General features: G+C 36.1%; 2 protein-coding genes across 4 annotated transcripts in view; both read left to right on the top strand.

Annotated features, from left to right (window-relative positions):
- The window catches only part of LRRD1 (leucine rich repeats and death domain containing 1), a 26702-nt gene extending 8123 nt beyond the window's left edge, over positions 1-18579 (top strand). The window contains exons 1-5 of one of the 3 annotated variants that reach the window (XM_016161316.2): positions 1069-3130; positions 6594-6792; positions 12263-12424; positions 14395-14512; positions 15158-15611. In XM_016161316.2, the coding sequence (XP_016016802.2) occupies positions 1199-3130; positions 6594-6792; positions 12263-12424; positions 14395-14512; positions 15158-15344 (2598 nt within the window). In that variant the 5' untranslated portion in view covers positions 1069-1198 and the 3' untranslated portion in view covers positions 15345-15611. Of the gene's footprint in view, positions 1-1068; positions 3131-6593; positions 6793-12262; positions 12425-14192; positions 14513-15157; positions 15612-16029; positions 16185-17741 lie in introns of those variants that run through there. The other 2 variants (XR_004953894.1, XR_004953893.1) reach the window with 2 other exon arrangements.
- Positions 17283-19959, top strand: LOC118610698. Its single transcript, XM_036230339.1, has 2 exons — positions 17283-17853; positions 19054-19959. The coding sequence occupies exons 1-2, from the start codon at positions 17643-17645 to the stop codon at positions 19566-19568; spliced, it is 726 nt and encodes a 241-aa protein (XP_036086232.1). The 5' UTR covers positions 17283-17642; the 3' UTR covers positions 19569-19959.

Raw genomic sequence — 19959 nt, 5'->3', positions numbered from 1 at the left:
CATCTATTCTAGTCTGCTAAAAGTTTCTATAAAATCATGAAAAATGTTGCAATTTATCAAGTGCTCTGCATCTAATCAAATGATCATATGATTTTTCTCCTTTAATTTCTTAGTGTGGCAAATAATGTTGATTTTCTAATGTTAAAATCCAAACTTATATTTCTGGGACAAATGTAACTTAGTCACAAAATATTCTCCTTTTTATATATTGCTGGTTTTTATAATATTTAGAAGATTTTTAATGTTTAGAATTTTTGCATTTTTGCCTTGAGTAAAACTGGCCTGTAATTTTTTTTTTTTCATATTGTTCTCATTGGGCGTTGATGTAAAGGTTAAATGCTAGTTGCATAAAGCAAGTTGGAAAATGTTCCTCTTTATCTATTCTCTTGAAGAATTTGTGAAATATTAAAACCATCCCAGTATAGTAGAAATAATTTAATTTAGGGAGTTATGTAGACAAGTATTGGAGAACTGAAAAGATAAGGAACTGCAGTGAAACAGACATAATAAATCTAGGAAGTAGCTGCCACCCTGGGGATGAAGGGACAAAGGAAAGGGGCTGGGCTATTAAAAACTACAAATTTGGAGAAGGGACCTACAGAAGCTGGGACCCAGACAGCGGAGGGGTGCTGCTCAGCTGTTCCAGTACCTCAGGAGTCACACAAAAGGTTGTTTTACTTCTAATTTATTCTTACAGAAAGCAACCCCTTTTTCTTTGACATTTTACTTATATTTTTGGAAATTGTCATAAGGTACTGAATTTGTTGGGACAAGACACTTTAGATTTACCATGTCCATAATGCAAATGGTGCTCTGCATGTGATATAGGGGGGCCCTGGCTATCCTATTTCTGCCTTTCAAAAATTTGCTAAATTCTTTCATTCCCTTGTGTCTCATTTCTAATTTGTTAATCTTTTTCATTCCTTTCTATAATTTTAATGTGATTTCAAGAATCTCATGTGATCAATAAACTATCCTTAACCAGTAATCATATATATATTAGTTTATTAGTTATAAATGTAGTTTTTATACTTATTCATTATAGAATAAAAAATGTATCTAAATTTATTTATAATTTTGACATTTTTATTACATCTCTTCTTTTAATATCAACATTTCTTCTCTAGGTTCAAATTAAACATGAAAATTAAAATCGAGTTACAATCTTGTATCGGTATAAAATATATCAGTAAATAAGATGTCTGAAAAGGAGGATATTTCAGCAGAGGCAGAGAATATCACTAGTCATTTTAGGGAAGAATCTAATTTACAGTTGGTGGAGGAACCTGGGTTTATTAAAGAAACATCAAATTTGTTAAAGGAAGTTTCTGAAGAGGAACCTAGTGACCAGATTTATAAAACAGATCCTAGAAATGATACCTTAGGGATACATGACAGTACATCGACATCCTCCTCTGGAAGCAAGTCTAAGAGAAATGAAGAAGAAAAGAAAACTCTTCAAATTTCTGAAACAATCACTAGATATGACAGCTCGCAATCAATAACTGAAACATTATCGGTAAATGAGATGACTGCTGAATCTGAAATTTCTGCTGACTTCCCATCTCATGAATCATTAGGAAAAATTAGTGCACAACTCACTGAAGAAAATCAGAAAGGAGTTGACTTAGAGTCAGATAACTTTACAGTTAACCTCAAAGGCAAGGGTTTACAAGAATTCCCTAAGGACATTTTAAAAATAAAATATGTAAAATATCTATATTTGGATAAGAACCAAATCAAAAGTTTTGAAGGAGCAGAGTCATGTGACCTGAAAGGACTTGAAATTCTATCCTTGCAAGATAATGAGTTATCAACATTTCCATCTGAAATTCAGTTACTTCATAATTTAAAGATATTAAATGTTAGTCACAATCAAATATCACATATACCTAAAGAAATATCACAGCTGAAGAATATCAGGCAGCTCTTTTTAAGTAACAATTACATTGAGAATTTTCCTTCTGGCATAGAAAGTCTTAGAAACTTGGAAATTTTAAGTCTGGCTAAAAATAAGTTAAGACATATACCAAATACTCTGTGTACTTTGAAAAACTTGGGCATTCTCAATCTGGAATATAATCAGTTAACAATATTTCCTAAAGTTCTGTGCTTCCTTCCAAAGTTAATTTCACTAAACCTTACTGGAAACCTGATAAGTAGTTTGCCAAAAGAAATTAGGGAGCTTAAAAATTTAGAAAAACTTTTAATGGATCATAATAAACTTACATTTTTGCCAGTGGAAATTTTTAGATTGCTCAAAATGCAAGAACTCCAACTGACTGACAATAAATTAGAAATGATTTCACACAAAATTGAGAACTTTAAGGAACTTAGGATTCTAATTCTTGATAAAAATTTATTGAAAGAAATACCAGAGAAAATTTCCCATTGTTTAATGTTGGAATGCCTTAGTCTTAGTGATAATAAATTAACAGAACTTCCTAAGAACATCCACAAGCTTAAAAGTTTAAGAAAACTCCATGTAAATAGAAATAATATAGTGAGAATACCGGAAGATATCGCATATCTTAATAATATGTTCAGTCTAGAATTTTCAGGAAATATAATCACTGATGTTCCCATTGAAATAAAAAACTGCAGAAAAATAACTAAAGTCAAACTAAGTTATAATAAGATAATATATTTTCCAGTAGGTTTGTGTGCTTTAGATTCTCTTCATTATTTGAATATTAATGGAAACTATATTTCAGAAGTACCTGTGGATATATCTTTCAGTAAACAACTGCTTCATTTAGAGTTTAATGAAAACAAACTCCTCATATTTTCTGAGCACTTATGTTCTCTTATTAAACTTCGATACCTGGATCTTGGTAAAAACCAAATAAGGAAAATTCCAGCATGTATTTCCAATATGGCATCACTCCATGTTCTTATTTTATGCTGTAATAAATTTGAAACTTTCCCTATAGATGTGTGTACTTTAGCAAATTTGCAAGTACTTGATTTTTCTGAAAACCAAATAAAGAAGATCCCTTCAGAGATCTGTAACTTAAAAGGAATCCAGAAATTAAACATCTCAGACAATCAATTTATATATTTTCCTATTGAACTGTGTCAACTTCAATCACTGGAAGAGCTGAAAATAAGTCAGATAAATGGGACAAAGGTAAGACTGATATTTTGGGCTTTGCGGGGGAAGGTGAGACAGGAGGGGATCTGAGTCTAAGTTGTAGTGTATGTGTATGTTTATTTTAAATTTAGCTGGAATATTTTATTTTTTAAAGGATAGGTTTTATTTTTATATCTCAAACATAGGACATAAAAATATGCTTCTGAACACAAACTCTTTATAGGAAAATATTTTATTAAAATGCAATGCCAGGTAAAGCTGAAAATTTTATACATTCCTTTTTATTTCAGTTTAATTATAAAAGGAATTTCAAAGTTATGGATTAATATAAACATGTTATTAGAAATTTGGAAAATTGAGAAAAGTAAAAGGAAAAAATCATTCCACAGGTACACAATCATTCCATAAGCACATCACTGTAATATAACTATTAGTCATATGTTGACCAGTACTAGTCATATGTTGACAGCTTACTTTTAGTCTTTTTTCTTATGTATATGGTTTTATAAGAAATTATAAAAAGACTGTACATTCAAGTTTAAATTCTTGTACTTTCACTTAATGTATCATAAGCATTTCCGCATGATACACATAATCTTCCCAATAATTGTTATAACCAATACATGATTGATGTAACTAACCTTCTGTTAAGCACTTAGGGGTGTTGTAATTTATCATTATTATAAATAATGCTGAGATGAACTTCTTCATAAATATAGCCTTTTTCATATTTTATTATTTCCTTAGTGAATTTTCCCTTAAAAACTGCTAGATCAATGGGAATAAATGTTCTTACAGTTTAGCATTTCATTTTACTCAAACTCTAAGAGTGAATTTTATGAAATACTTTTTAAAAATCAAAACATTCCTGATTTATATTAAGACATATTCATGGAAAGGATATGGTTATTATCTGGCTGTCTTTAATTTGGCCATCACAGTCAAATTAAAGGCCTTTGACAGAGGCTTATTATCTAGAGCAAGATTTCCCAAAGCCTGTTCCTAGAAATAACTAGTGCCATGAATTGCTCTTCAAAAAATCTATAAGTAGAGGAGTTCTTATTATCATATAGCTTTGAAAAGCATGAGATTATTAGAGAATCACAATAAACACTACTACATCAAAAGTTCTGAAGAATCATGCACTAAATAAACTGGTTTGTATCTATTTAACCCATATTTCCTAAATTTATTTGACCTTTCTTTAACATACACCTGCTATACAGTACATTTCCAGAAAGACTACTCCAGGGAATAGTTGGTTAAGTTAGATGGAATGAATAATGATATATGTTGTGTTTTAAAAGTTGCTTTCATATTAAAAGGCAATTTTTTCTGCATTATATTCAGCTAATTTTTTGGCCTATATATATGTATATTACTGTGGAGGTCCACAGGTTATGGCCTTAATTTTCTCTTTTTTATTAATTCCTTCCTAGACCTCACCGCACTATGCACATGATCTAGCTAGCTACTGGAGCCAATTTCTCTCCAGTGGGCTAATCCTATAGTTTCTAATTTCCCCCAGAAAGCCTGTTCTTTTATTCTTCTATTGATTCACACTCAACATAACTTCAAACTCATCTCTCTTTCCAATGTAATTCCCATTAAAACCTCTCCATTTCTGTTTGTGATGCCACTTTCTTTAAATCTGCCTACCTAGAAATCATGGAATCATCTTTGACCATACCTTTTCCATCATCATTATACTGAATCTTAAACCAAAACTCTCGTTTTTCCTCTGAAAAAGCTCTTGGACCATCTCCCTTATTTCCCAGCATCACTGTCTCCATTCTGGTCCATGTTCATCACTCATTTTATGCCTAAGACTATTCTAGGAGCCTCCTGACTATTCTTTCATTCAGGTTCCTCCCTTTTATCAAGACTTGTCAAAACTATCAGACTTCATTCCAGAGGACTGTTCTCAGGAATCCAGATTGCATATCTATTACCTACTTGTGGTGGGTGGTTGCCAAAGGCATCAGTCCACATTCTTACATCATTTCAAAGTTCACCAGATGGAAAAAAATGATTTACCCAAACTTCTCTCAAGAAGAATATCCTATAGAATTGTAAAGATCAATTTGATAACCTCTTGGGGTGGAGGTAACATATCCAAAGGATTAATTTATATAAAATAATATGGTCACCAAACAGTCATCTGAGACAGATGAGTCAGATTAATCACTGGGCTTTTATTTTGCTAACTGAAGGATACACAAAAGGAATCTTCTTTCCATAGCAGCTCTATCATCACACAGTTCTCAGGCATTTCCTCTAATAAATGTTGAGCTAGAAGTTAAGGAATATTTGTCTGAAAGAATGTTACACCATGGACCTGCCCACCTGTCTTGATCTGCCTCCCTCCTTAAAGGCCCAGCACTCAAGTCTTGCCATACCCTCGTTCCATGTTCCTTTTCCAAACATATCTCCCTCTTGCTTCCTGTCACCTCTCTTTACTGGTCAGCTTCTCATTGGCTGTTTTTATACATGATATTTGTCTTGCCTTAAGTGTCCTGTAACTTCTATTCAATCTTATTCATTCTTAGGAGGCCATTCTAGTCCCATCTGCGACATTAAGCTTTCCTTTAGTTCTCTGGATTTGTACTGATATACATTCTCTAAACTTCCATATATTTGTTTTTGTAGTCTTTATTTTGGCATTGTATTACCTATTACTTAATGCTGTCTCCTGATTGTTTCATATACATATATTTTATTCCATGAACTAAATTTTAATCTTCTTAAAGTTAGGGACTGTCTCTTATGCTTCTTTTACAGCTGGAAGAACATTGAGCACCATATCCAATATTTATCTTGTTTGGATATTTCTGAGGGACTCATATATAAATACTTCTTTTGTTACTCATAGAATTTCCTTTCTTTCAAAACTACTTGTGATGGCCTTATTTCTCTGAATGTACATATTTTTTACTCACTTTAGCAGAGTATCTTAATTCCTGTTATTCTGCAGTATTTTTATACTAGGAATTTTTATTTGAGGCTATGTTGCCAAACTGTGTGACTCCATCCTAAAGGTGTTTATTGAGCATTAACTCAAAATTCATCATGCTTAGGAACATGTACACAAAATGTATAAAAGGTACATCATGTCATTTAAAAATCCAAGCAATGTTGTTGAGAATAGGAAAAAAGAGATCAAGTGTGGGATAGTATAATTAGAAAAGTCTTCAGGGAAGAGAATAAGTCAAAGCGAGGTCAGATTTAGGGAGGGAAGAGAAGAATGAGGTGGTAATGAACTCTGAGTGTTTAGAGTGAGGGAAATGGGTTAGCCCGTGGTTGAATTCATAGTAGCATGGCTCAGACTGCGGAAGTGCTCGGATACTGTGGGCTTTAACAAGGGAGTCACAAAAGAATTTGTGACATAGTGAAAATACCTTTTTAAGATAAAAAAAATCCCTCTATCCACTAATTTTAGAAAAAAGATTTAATCATAGAAATATTTATTTAGAATATAATTGATTAATCTTTGTTACAGTTAACAAGACTTCCAGAAGAGCTATTTAATATGACTCAACTTAAAAGACTTGATATCTCAAATAATGCAATCAGAGAGATTCCAAGAAATATAGGGGAATTGAAAAGTTTGGTTAGTTTAAACGCATACAACAATCAAATAAGTTACCTGCCACCATCGTTTCTATCTTTAAATCATCTCCAGCAACTAAACTTGAGTGGTGAGTGTTAATTACAATCAATAAGTAGAGTATTAGTGCCTAGATTGCAAAATTTACTGACAAAACAGGAAGACAAACAGTCAGCATAATATAGTAAGTAGCCATTGGAAGGAAATGGCTACCACAGGTAAAGAAAATGTGAGCAGAGCATAAGGTCCAGTTCCTTCCCTGAAAGAGGTTATAATCCAGCTCGGGGACCCAAACACATTTCACATTTTCATTTCTTTCCTGTCTTCTCTGCCTATACCCAGTCATTCAATATTTCTTCCCTTTCTGAAACTGACCTCGTTCCTCTATATACACATCTACCTATACAAACTTAGATCGGCATTTTCTGTTTTCCCTTCTCTGCTGGCTCCCCTGGTCCCACTCCTATACCTATAATATTGCAATACTTTACAGCTTTTTACAAAGTAAATCACTATAATAACAAAGAAAAATAAGTAAACCACTTACTCTAAAGATACTAAAAGAGACTTTTCAAAGCATGACAAATACCAGACTTGTATTTTTAAAAATTATTTTTATTATGAAATATTTCAAACTTACAGAAAATAATAAATACCTATGTACCTATTTCTAGATATAATGTTAAGATTTTGTGATATTTACTTGGGACATTTTTGATTGTTAAGAAATTAAATAATGGAGTTGAAACTTTTTGTACCTCTCTCCAAACTAGAAGTAACCATCCATGTTTTTATACATATATATGTAAATGTATGTGTATATATATCCATAAAAAGTAGTACTATTTGAATTTTTTAATTTTATTAAATCTTATACTACAGAATGTAAGTTACCATTCTGTAACTTGCTCTCCTCATTTATCATATTTCTAAAATTAATCCATGTAAATATATAAATAGACCTATTTCATTCATTTTAAATGCTGTATAATATTAAATTATATGGTTAAACAAAAACCCATTATCTTGTTGATAGACAATTTTTTTAATTTGTTTGCTACTAAAAACATCTTTGTACATGTTCTAGGTATATATCTGCCTGAGTTTCTTTAGTGCACATAGCTATAAGTAAAATTGCTGGATCAGGTGGTACATACATCTTCAATATTACTAGATTTGGGTAAATTGATCTCCATACAGGCTGTGTACTAGCTAACCATAAGACCAGTTGAGTTTATAAAATTCTATCTCTCCATTGGAAGTAACATTTATAGCCAGAGCTGTCTTAGATTTGGAGGATTTCTAGATTAAAAACAAAGTTCATCTTTTTGTTATCATAATACCAATAGTACAGTAAAACCAACAGTAATGCATCAATACTCAGAATAATGCAACGGGCATTTATCTCCTGAGTCCATAGGACTCCTTGTAAGCTAGCTGTGCAGGTACACATCAGTCATTTCATTAATTTTGGAATAACTCACAATAACTGAGCTCTGCAATTGAATTTTTTGGTACCACTTTCATATTATGGCAAAGGTTTACTGTATTTTAGGGAGGTTATTTATTTGTCCAAGTGTATCACAGGCCAAACTCCACTCACCTACTATTTGTGCATGAAAAAAACAAAGGCTGACCAGAGCCTCCTGGTCCACTGGAAAACACAAACCCTAACTAGAAGCATAGCTCTCTGGAGGCCTTCTATTACAGAATCAAGACAGCGAATGGGAAGAGCATAGACTTTGCTGCAAGCTCAGTTGGCTCTCTGTTAGTCCCCATCAGGATTAGAAAAATATATCAGTCAGATCCACTCAGGAGACAGAAACTATGCCTTAGTTAATGACCAAGTATGTTATTTACTACATAACTGAAAACGTAAAATGAGAATTCTAAGATTATCATGAGGATAGCAATGACAGAGAGCAATAACCACCCTTTGGCTGAGGGAATAAAGTTGAAATTATTAAAACATAAATCTTGGAGGAGAGGCTGCACATCTGAGGATGGAGCATTGCTTAGCAGGTGCTGGTTTCTCTGCGCATGGGATTGGGGTATGTGTGCATGTGTGTGACAAAGTTTTGCCAGTGTTGGGAAAACAGCAAACTGCATTATGTCATTCCGATGGGAAAAAAACTGCTGCTGGTGGGATAAAAGAGTGTTGCTGGGGTGACACTCAAGGAAAAACAGTCAAGAAGACCAGAGGTAGGTCTGGAGCTAAAAGAGAATTGCCAAACAATTGGCATGCGCACAGCCACCAACTTTTATTGCTGAATTTGAAGTTAGAGGGGCTGAATTCACATCTTGTAATTTAACGTTTCCTCCATTCGTAAAATGAAGGTAATAGGAATACCCATGTCATAGATTTGGTTTGTGACTGAATGAGATTTTTGAAAGCAGGTAGCAGACTGTCAAAGCAGTATTCAGACAAAAGACGTCTTTAAAAAAGAGACATCTTGTGTATAAACTCCCTCTGTCACTAACTGTAGCGAATTTAGGAAGACAACCTCTCTGAGCCTCAGTTTTTTCATCAGCAAGACAAGAAAGCTATAACTTCTGCTTGTCCATACAGTTGTTGTGAGAATATAATTAAATAAAACTTACGAAAGCATTTTGACAAATGTGAGACATTATACTAATGAAAGGGATTTAGATATTAATCCCTTTCTTTTCTTATAGCATGAGCTTTGGAGAAGAACAGATCTTAGAATTCCAGCTCCCTCATTCACTAGAAAGTTTTCTTTTTTAATGTTAGGCTTTTGTTTCCTAATCTGAAAATGGAAATAATAATATAAACTTTTTGGACTGTGAACATTGAGTGATCAATCACTAAGCACAAAAATTGATGTGGTGCAGGTTTTTAACAGATGTTAGCGCCTCTTTTCCAAGGAGCCAAAATACCAAATGAAGGGAAGGTAGATGGACATGTAAGCTGCTTGTAGTTATTCTCAGGGAGAAGAACATCACAGTTCTCTATACAGATCTACACCGATAATGCCATCCATGCAGGCTTTCATCATGTCCTACCTGCAAGACAGCTAGTTATGCAGTATAGTTATTTGGTTTTTACAGCTGGCATCCATTCTTATGGTCAGTGCCTGTGCTAAACAGTTATATATTTTGAATATCACCACTGTTTATGTACTGATGTAACAGCCTCTCTCTCCTACTTTTGTTATTGCCAGTATTTTCAAACGCTTTTTATTGCTCTGTGTGTGTGTGTGTGTATCTCAAAAAAGTACATCTTGCCTTAAAAATAGAACTATCATATTATTCAGCAATTCTACTGAGTATTTCTCTGAAGGAAACAAAATCAGAAACTCAAAAGATATATGCACCTTCTTTTTCATTGGAGCATTATTTAGCTAAGTGTCCATTGATGAATCGGCGAATAAAGACAATGTGATATACAAACACAAACACACACACTGAAATATTATTCCTACATAAACAGAAGGAAATCTTGCCATTTGTGACAACATGGATGAACCTTGAGGACATTATGCTAAGTGAAATAAGCGAGGAAAGACAAATACTATACGATCTCACTTGTAAGTGGAATATTAAAAAAAAAACCTGAATTCATAGATAGAACAGATTGGTAGTTGTCAGAGATTCAGGGGGTGAGGGGTGAGCAAAATGAGTGACGGGAGTCAAAAGGTACAAACTTCCAGTTATAAAATAAGTTATGGGGATGTAATATACAGTATGATGACTATAGTTAATAATTTATTATATGTTTTAAAGTTGCTAAGAAAGTATATCTTAAAAGTTCTCATCTCAAGAAAAAAATTTATAACTATGTATGGTGACGGATATTAACTAGACTTACTGTGATCATTTCACAATATATACAAATATCAAGTCATTGCTATACACTGGAAAATGTTATGTCAATTCTATCTCAATTTTTAAAAAAGTACATACTGTAAGTGTACAGCTCAACAAATTTTCACACACTGAATAAACCCATATTTCAGGACATGGATCAAGAAACAACATTCCCAGTAACCCTTTCTTGTTCCCTTCCAAATCATTTCTCTTTCTTCTCTCAACTAAGGTTAACCACTATCATGATTTCCAATAGCATGCCTTAAATGAAATCATAAAGTACATACTCTTTTCTCTCTGGATTTTTTCACTCAACATTATGTTTGTGAGATTCATTCACATTATTCTTTGTAGTTGTAGACCATTCACTCTTAATACTATATTTATAATCCATTATGCGAATATACTCTTTTACTTATTCTGCTATTGGTGAACATTTAGTAGGAAAGCAATTGTTGCCTTGCGGTCAGCTAAACTGTGTGGTTCCAATCCTTTTAAATTTATTGAGACTAGCTTTATGGCTCAGCACATAGGCTACCTTGATTAACATACCATTTATTCTTAAAATATTCTGCAAATGTTAGGTACAGCGTTTTATGAATATCATATAGGTCAAGTTGACTGATAGTCTCGTTGGACTCTCCTGTCTTTACTGATACATTTGTCTTGCTACGTTAATTGCTTAGAGAGGGATGTTAAAATCTACAACTCTGGTTGTGAGATTGTATATATTTTTTTGCTTCGTCAATTTTTTCCATGTATTTTGAAGGACTGTTATTAGCTTAATCCCCCCCTCAAGGGTGGACTAGACTTAGTAATTCAATTCCAAGGAACAGAGTCAGGAAAGAAAAAAAATTCAAACGTTATTTTGGAGAAACCTGGCAGACACTATTTTTGCCATGGCATTGAGTTTAGTATCCCAAGTGATGTCGTAGGGGTATCAGGAACCCCTGACATGATATGACGACAGCATTTCATCTCTGTGATATTCTTTCCAAAAATCCATAACCACGGTCTTATAATTAAAAAAATCAGATAAACGCAAATTAAATACTATTCTACAAAATACCTAGCCAGTACAACTATAAACTGTCAATATTGTGAAAAACAAGGAAAGACTGAGAAACTGTCAAAGACCAGAGGAGACGAAGAAGACTTAATAGTATGCAGTGTGCTGTCCTGGAATGATTCCGGAATGGGATAAGGACATTAACAAAAAATCTAATGAAATCCAAAAACATGCGAAGTTTATTTAATAATAATGTACCAGTGTTAGTTTCTTCTTAGATTTGACAAATGTAACATGGTAACATGAGATGATAACATTAGGGGAAACTAAAACTAGATGAGTATATGGGAACTCTCTACAATTTTTATAGCTTTTCTATAAATCTGAAATTATTCCAAATAAAAAGTTTATTTAAAAAATTACCATTACACTTACGCTGTAATGTCCTTTCCTGTATTTGAAAGGAAAGCTCCTATCTTATTTTGCCTTCCTCTATGCGATAAAGGAAGCCATGGCTGTTTCTGTATTTCTTCCTTTTCACTCCTAGTAAGTGGATGATGGTAAGAACCTATGGTTCTTACTTATGATTTGCCAACATTGTGAGGGTTCTTTGGTACTTTGCCAGTGAGATACCTGCAGTAGATGTCCTATATATAGTTATTTGTCTCCATAGTTTCCTTTTACAGAAAGGTATAATTCAATTATAATGTTATTTTTCTACTAGGAAACAACCTTACAGCTCTGCCTAGTGGTATCTATAATCTTTTTTCACTGAAGGATATAAATTTTGATGATAACCCTTTGCTGAGACCTCCAATGGAAATCTGTAAAGGAAAACAATTGTATACTATTGGATGCTATCTACAGAAGGCAGATGAAAGAGATGGTAGGTGATGAGTGAGTGACTAGCTTGCAAGTTATTTTCTAGTACCATTTGTGTATTAAAAGATAGTTTGCTTTAATTAGAGGCTTTAAATATGGCAGAGACATTAAAATATTTATCATCATCCCTAATCAGGAAGTTAGGAGTTTATTTTGATAATTCAAATTATTCCATATAAACTGAACCATTGAAAATGGTTAAATCCAAGCAGAGGGGTGGGCTGTTTCCCACCTATCGTTCTCAATACCCTTCAATAGGTTTTTCATCATGGTTGGACCTAGATTCAGAGAATCCACACACAGATTTCTTCACCAGTTCTGATCTGTATCACCATATGTAGTTGATCTAAAAGTTATTATTTAGCCTTGAAGGAAGTCCATAGATCCTTTCCATTGATGCCAGGCAGTTTTGGGCCCAGTATGATCACCTATCTGCAATCCTTAAGCAGTCTTCATTCCTTTTGTGCTTAAGTGCTCCTTTGGTTGTCCCTGATTATTTCAGAGAACAGGTCCATTTTCTTTAAATGTTCTTCCATTCAAGCACATGGAGACTGGCAAGTTTCTCCATCCAATTCTTTCCCTGAGTCTAGGTTCCCGACAATTAAGCTTTTTCCTGCGACTCTGACTTTGTTGCTCATTGTTAATCTTCAGAATTGATATAGATTTTGGTCTCCCAATTTAATGCAGTTTTTAAGAAGCATTAAATTAATGTCTTATTCCAGATTTGGAGAAAGGAAATATACAAAACTGTCCTTCAACATTATTTTATTGTGTACTCCATCTATGTAATCAGGAGTTTATATCAGTATAATCTCATAATCTAGTGAGATGGTCACTTAAAATGTACCCTTCTCTGTAAGCCACAATATACATCAATAGACTTGGCTACCATTCAGAAGCTTTTGCAAGACTCAGGACTCACTGATGGAAAAAATCTAAGAGATAAAATTGAAAGCCACAGTAGTAGCTGATTTTTTCACCTTGCTATGCAAGTCGGTTCTGCTGATTATTATCGTAAAAAGGGGACATTTTGTGGTAACTTTATCGCTATAGTAGAAAGTTTTTATTTCTATAAATAATTCCTGTTAGGTAAGAGTACTTTAGAGAAGGCCTGTAAAGTTCATAATTAAACTTCCTTGCTAAAATACTGTTACTCAAGTTCTTGAGGATGAAGGTTTCATGTGGTTCTAGCCTCTGTTGGGACAGTACAATAGGCAATGGCAACAGGTCAAAGTCAGCAAAAACAAGAGGATCTTAGACATTTATCTCCTTTCTTTATGCTAAAGGGGACTTCATACTGCAGGCTTGGTGCCCAGAGAGAGAGTAGAGAGGAAGTCATCATGGAAGATGTATTTATTGTGCAATTAACAAAGAACATGGGGTCGTCCTTTCTTTAAAGTTTTACTTAGAAGATTGTTTTCTTTTTCGATATCATTAGCATATAATCTAGATTGAGGAATTATTGGTATAAATAAAATTACAAAAAAACAGAAAGCATAGAACATATTTGAGATAATTATGGGGGTGGCGGGGTGAGGAGGGGAGCACTCGTTCTTAAAAATTTCCAAAGTACCTTGGGTGAACAAAAAAAAAAATGACTATAGTTCAAATTAGCTAAAAGCTTTTTTTTTTAAAAAAAAATAACTAAATTCTACTTATATCTAACCAACATTCATTAAACGAGTGATTTGAATATAAAATATGCATATATATATATATATATATATATATATATATATATATACAATAATCATACTGGATGTGAACTTGGCTTCTCAAGATGGTACATAAAGAAGCATATTAAAAAGCCAGTTTGTATATTGAGTCTGCATTTTACACTTCAATTTTACACTTCAATTGACATATATATTTGGTAGGTGCACAGAAGTAAGAAATCTGGCTATAATATTAACTCAAAATAGAGTATGATTTTCAAAAATGATGGCCTAAATTTTCTTTTATGTTCAAATGTAGAGAAAATCTTAGAGAAGATCTTCAAGATAGTTGCCAACAACATCACTGAAACAAATTTTCAATTCTTGTGTCAAAAATTGAACCTGGCAATCTCAGAAACTAATGTGTCTACAAAAAGGTATGTATGAATGATAACATTTGGTATAAGCTTATTCTCATGTAATATTATGTAATATTAACATTACATGGTTGTGAAATAGTCACATTAACATGAACTCTAATTTGCTGTAAAAGACTGATTTTAGTTTATTATACATTTAGGATCCATGTTGGTATACGTCGTAGTTAAGAGCAAGAGCTCTGAGGACAGACTGCTAGGCTTTAAATTCCAACTGGTTTTGTGAACTTGGAAAAGTCCTTTAACTTCCCTGTGCTTCACTTTCTTCATGGGTAAAATGGATATATTTACCTAAGAGAGCTGTCACGTGATCAAGTTATACAGTATGTAGTACTGTAGCAGTAATGTACTGGTTTATAGTAAATATCCATAATTATTGTTTTGAGGTCTTGAGTAAATCTCTCAGAATCAAATGTTAATTGAATTACCGATTTTCTACAAGGAAGCAAGCGGGGGCTGGGGGGAGGGGATTGGGATAACATTTACTTTCTATGGGCTAGACTCTGTGCTAAAATTTTAAATGAACTAGCTTTACCAATTAATTTAATCCTCACTTCAATCTGGTAAATTGGTTTAAAAATCTAGATATATAATATTTAAAGTTTAAAACAATGTTCCTTAAATAATTATTTAAAATTTTTGCAGCACTGTTTCATTAAGTGAGAGAGTCCTCCAAGCACTTGATAGGTGGAAAATGGAAAGTAACAACTTGTCACTAACCTCGGCTGCTTTAAGAGATCAACTAACTCGGGCACTAACTATGATAGGAGCATATGAAATTATGGACAAAATAACAGCTTTAAAACTTTTTACATGTGCAATTAAATTCTGAAGTGTATCTATCCATAATAAAAACTGAAAGCTTATGATACACTTATATAATTGAAACTGGATCTAAAAGAATTGCATGTCATGTCTCTTTTCATGCATTCCTGAGATGACAATTTATGGCTACCACTCTGTTATCATAATAAAACATTAAAAACACTTGTGTATTTGTTCTATTGCCCTGAAATTATGATATTGAATTTTATTTTGTAATGGCTGAAAAATGACGGCTAAAAATTTATTACTTGCAGGAAAATTACTGCTTGGCTGTGTCCATGGGAACATGGCTATGTCCATGGGAACACAGGCTGTCACCATAGGAACATAACATTCTAACAATAAGCTTTCTGCTTCTGTAGCCCCGCTTACGCACCTGACCTGTGAGTTGACAGGTAATGAATAGAAGAAAGATAGCCCTTTGTGTTTAGACAGAATGAAGAATGGGATTTTGGGCTTAAAACCCCTGTACCTCTACATTTTGGGGCTGCTTAATTTGGGGTCTGTGTACCCCTGGCAGACCCAGCTGGCTGAATAAAGAGTGTTTCCTATAACTCACTGAGTTCTGGTGGTCCGTGTGTCTTTGGGAGGCTGGTGGCCACAACGTTTGGAGGTGCCAGCAAGATCTCAGGGAGGGGCCTTGAGATCTAAGACCGGACCGGCCTCCGAAGCAATTGCTGTCCCTGTTACAGATTCAAAGAGGTGGCCAACCTGAGATGGTCCAGGGCCCTTGAATGCCGTGATGGGGTTAATGCAATCGTCAAGGATGCAACTTTTAGGACAAACTCTTTATTCCTGGTCCCAACGGGAATCTGGAATCTCTGAGGCCTTGGCGTCTGGATAAAAGGTACCTTCCTGGTTCTGTTGACCAGTCATTGGGGGTCCGTGGAGAAATTGGACACAGTCATATATCCTGGACCATGGCCAGGCCATGGGACTCTGCCTCCTGTGCCCTGTTGTTGGGTTCTGCTTATTGTCTCTGGTCCTGTCTAGGTTGTAGGTGGCGGACTTCTCTGGGTCCACCTACACCTCAGTGATTGTTCTTGTCTGAGTGTGTGTTTTGTGTTTTGTGTCTTGTGTTTTCTGCGCAAGCGATGGGGGAAGCCCGAGTTCACAGAAGACACCCTCGGGGTGTCTCCTGTGACATTTCAAAAAAGGGTTTGTCGAGGGAGCTAACTATGGTATAAAGTTTTCTCCAGGCAGACTAAAAACATTGTGTAAAGTTGAGTGACTGTCTTTTGATGTAAACTGGCCTCTGGAGGGCTCTTTTGACAAAGGTTTGATGAGGAATGTTTGGAAGGTTGTCACGGGAGACCTGGGATATCCCGATCAGTTTCCCTACATTGATCAATGGTTAAACCTTGTTCAGAAACCTCCTCCTTGGCTCCGCCGGTGTGCCCTGTCTCTGAGGGTGCAAGTTTTAGTTGTGGGCACCCCTAAACATGCAGCAACTGAATCTCCTAGACAGCCCAGTCCCTCAGTCCTCCAATCTCCACTGGAGGACAGTGACTTTCCTCCACCCTACAATCCAGGACAACAGAGGCCAAATAGCATCACCTCACCTCCTCTGATGGCCAGCAGGTAACACCTATGGGCCTCCGGCTTCTGCTTTGGGTGGGGCATCAACCGATACCACCACCCTGGCCATCCTCCCCTTGGGAGCAGCACCACCCCTGGGGCAGCACACTGACAGGCCCTTTATGGTTTACGTGTCTTTCTCGACTAGTGACCTGTACAACTGGAAGGCACAGAATCTGCCTTTCTCTGAGAAACACCAGGCATTAATAGGACTCTTCGAAAGTGTTTTTCAGACTCACTGCCCCACCTGGGATGATTGCCAACAGCTTTTAATTACCCCCTTGACCCCTCAGAAGAACGTGGATGCATTTGGATGGAAACACAAAAGATAGCTGTGGGAGGGAGGAGAATTGAGGAAGCAGGGGAGGAATTTCCCTGCCCGGACGGGGGACACAATTCTCAGGCAGGGAGAATGGCATTAGATTGGTACCACCAGATTCTACTTGGGGGAATTAGGGTGGCTGTTTGCCAGCCAACTAACCTTTCTAAGGTAACTGAAGTTATACAGGGGAGGACCTCAGGAATCCCCTGGAGTGTTTCTTGAACGAGGTGTACCAGGTATACACCCCCATTGATCCTGAGGCCCCTGGGAACCACCAGGAATTTAATATAGCCTTTCTACTCAGGCAGCCCCTAATATCTAAAAAATTAGAAAGTTTTGCAAGGATGAACTTTTCCCAACTTGTTGAGATAGCCCAGAAGGTGTTCAACAACAGGGAGGCACCAGATGACCCCAAATGCATGGCTAAATCCAAAGCTCCTGTCATCAACCCAGCCAATCTGTTGCCAGACTCAGACCCTGAGACCCCCGTTCATGACTGCACAGATTTCACAGATGCTGTGTGTTCCTCGCGGCCAGACCTCAAAGACTCCCCTCTGTCTGACGCCGATGAAGTTCTGTTCACGGATGGGAGCATCTTCATGCAATAAGGAGGGAGGTATGCTGGGGCAGGGGTCGTAATTCTAACTGGCACTCTCTGGTCACAAGCTCTTCCCCATAGGACGTCTGCTCAAAAAGCAGAACTCATCGCCCTTACTGAGGCACTAAGATGGGGAAAGGATAAGGCAGTCACAATATACACTGACAGCCGATATGCCTTTGCCACCACACATGCACATGGAGCCATCTACAAGGAAAGAGGGCTTCTGACTTCAGCTAGAAAGGACATTAAGAACAAGAAAGAGATCTTAGCCTTACTTGAAGTCGTATGGATGCCTAAGGCTCTGGCTATTGTTCTTTGTAAAGGGCATCAAAAAAGAAATAGTCCTGAGGCTGAGGGAAACCAATGAGCAGATGCACAGGCAAGACCAGCGGCCACAAGGCCAGTGGGGCCCTCACCACATCTACTGACTATTGTCCCTTACCCAGAACTGCCTCTGTTTCAAGATAAGGGAGCCACTAGAAACCAACAGGGTTGGTGGACGACCCCAGATGGAAAAATCGGGCTCTCACGGGCCCTTGGAAGGACTCTCCTCCACCAACTACACCAGACCACACACCTAGGGCAGACTAAGATGCTCCAGAAGGGACGAGAACCACAGAGGGGATTGCCTCACGATGCCTGGCTTGTGCCCAAGTTAATCCAAAGAAGGGGAAGATAGAAGAACCTAGGCATAGAGAAAGAGGAACTTATCTGGGGGACCACTGGGAAGTCGATTTCACTGAGGTAACCCCAACCGTGGGGGCTACAAATATTTACTTGTTTTTACAGACACCTTTTCAGGATGGGTAGAGGGAAAGAGACTGCCTTAGTAGTTACTAAGAAACTACTACAAGAAATCATCCCTCGATTTGGTCTCCCCAGAACTTTAGGGTCAGATGACAGGCCAGCCTTTGTAGCAAAGCAATTGGCTAGTTACCTAAATTTGCAATAGAAACTCCACTGGGCCTACTGGCCCCAAAGTTTGGGCCAAGTAGAGCAAATAAATCAGACCCTAAAGGAGACATTAGTCAAATTAGGATTAGAAACTGGTGGGACCTGGGTAGAACTTCTACCTTTGCTCTTCTCCAAGCCAGGTGTACTCTGTATATTAATGGATTCACCCCATTTGAAATTTTCTTTGGAAAACTCCCACCTTTAGTACCTGGAATAGAAGATGAGAAAAAGGTAGAACTGTGTGACCTTGTCTTACTTAAGTCTCTATAGGCCCTTCAAAGTACACAGAAGGAGATTTGGTCCTGGGTTCTTGCTGTCCACTCAGCTCCGGGGGACAAACTTCCCCATCAGTTTCAGCCTCGGGACACTGTGTGGATCTGGAAGTTCACTTCCAAAGTACTAGAAACCAATGGAAAGGACCCTTCGCTGTCAACCTGACAACATGCACTGCAGTTGAAGTAGACGGCATCCCATCATGGATTCATCACTCCCATTGTGAAGGCAGCACAAGAGTGGACAGCTCAAGAATACGGGCCCTTAAGACTAAGACTCAAGTGTACATAAGTATAACCCTCTGTTTCTTCCTCTTTTCTTCTTTAGCCCAGGCATTAGACCGGCCACAACCAGAACCAGAAGGAACATTAATAACTTTGCTAACGACAATACACAAGGTCTTAAATAAGACCATCCCAGACATAGGACAAGATTTCTGGTTGTGTCTAAATCAAAAAACTCCTTACTATGTTGGGGGTAGGAACTCCCCTAAACTTAACTGACCATCAGCAGGCTAAAATTTCAAATCAATTCACTAGCAGAAGTAGTCCTTCAAAATAAAAGAGGTTCAAATTTATTATTCTTAGAAAAATAAAGATTATGTATGGGTCTAGGTAAAACCTGTTGCTTCTATACCAATAACTCTGAAGTAATTTAAAAAAAGCTTACGACTAGTACAGAGAAATTTAGATGCCAGAAAAAGATAGAGACTGGAATCAAATAACTAGTTTCATAAGATGTTCAATGGGTCACCATGGCTAACAACCCTTTTATTTGCTGTAGCTAGACCTGTAATCATTCTCCTCCTCTTGTTAACTTTTGGCCCATGTTTCCTTAATTTCTTGTTTACATATAAAAAAAAAGAATTAATTCTATTAGACTTTTAGTATTACA

Source organism: Rousettus aegyptiacus, unplaced genomic scaffold, assembly GCF_014176215.1.
Source record: "Rousettus aegyptiacus isolate mRouAeg1 unplaced genomic scaffold, mRouAeg1.p scaffold_m13_p_13, whole genome shotgun sequence".
NCBI classification, from domain to species: domain Eukaryota; kingdom Metazoa; phylum Chordata; class Mammalia; order Chiroptera; family Pteropodidae; genus Rousettus; species Rousettus aegyptiacus.
Note: the sequence above shows the minus strand (reverse complement) of the source record. Positions and strands in the feature narration are given on the sequence as shown.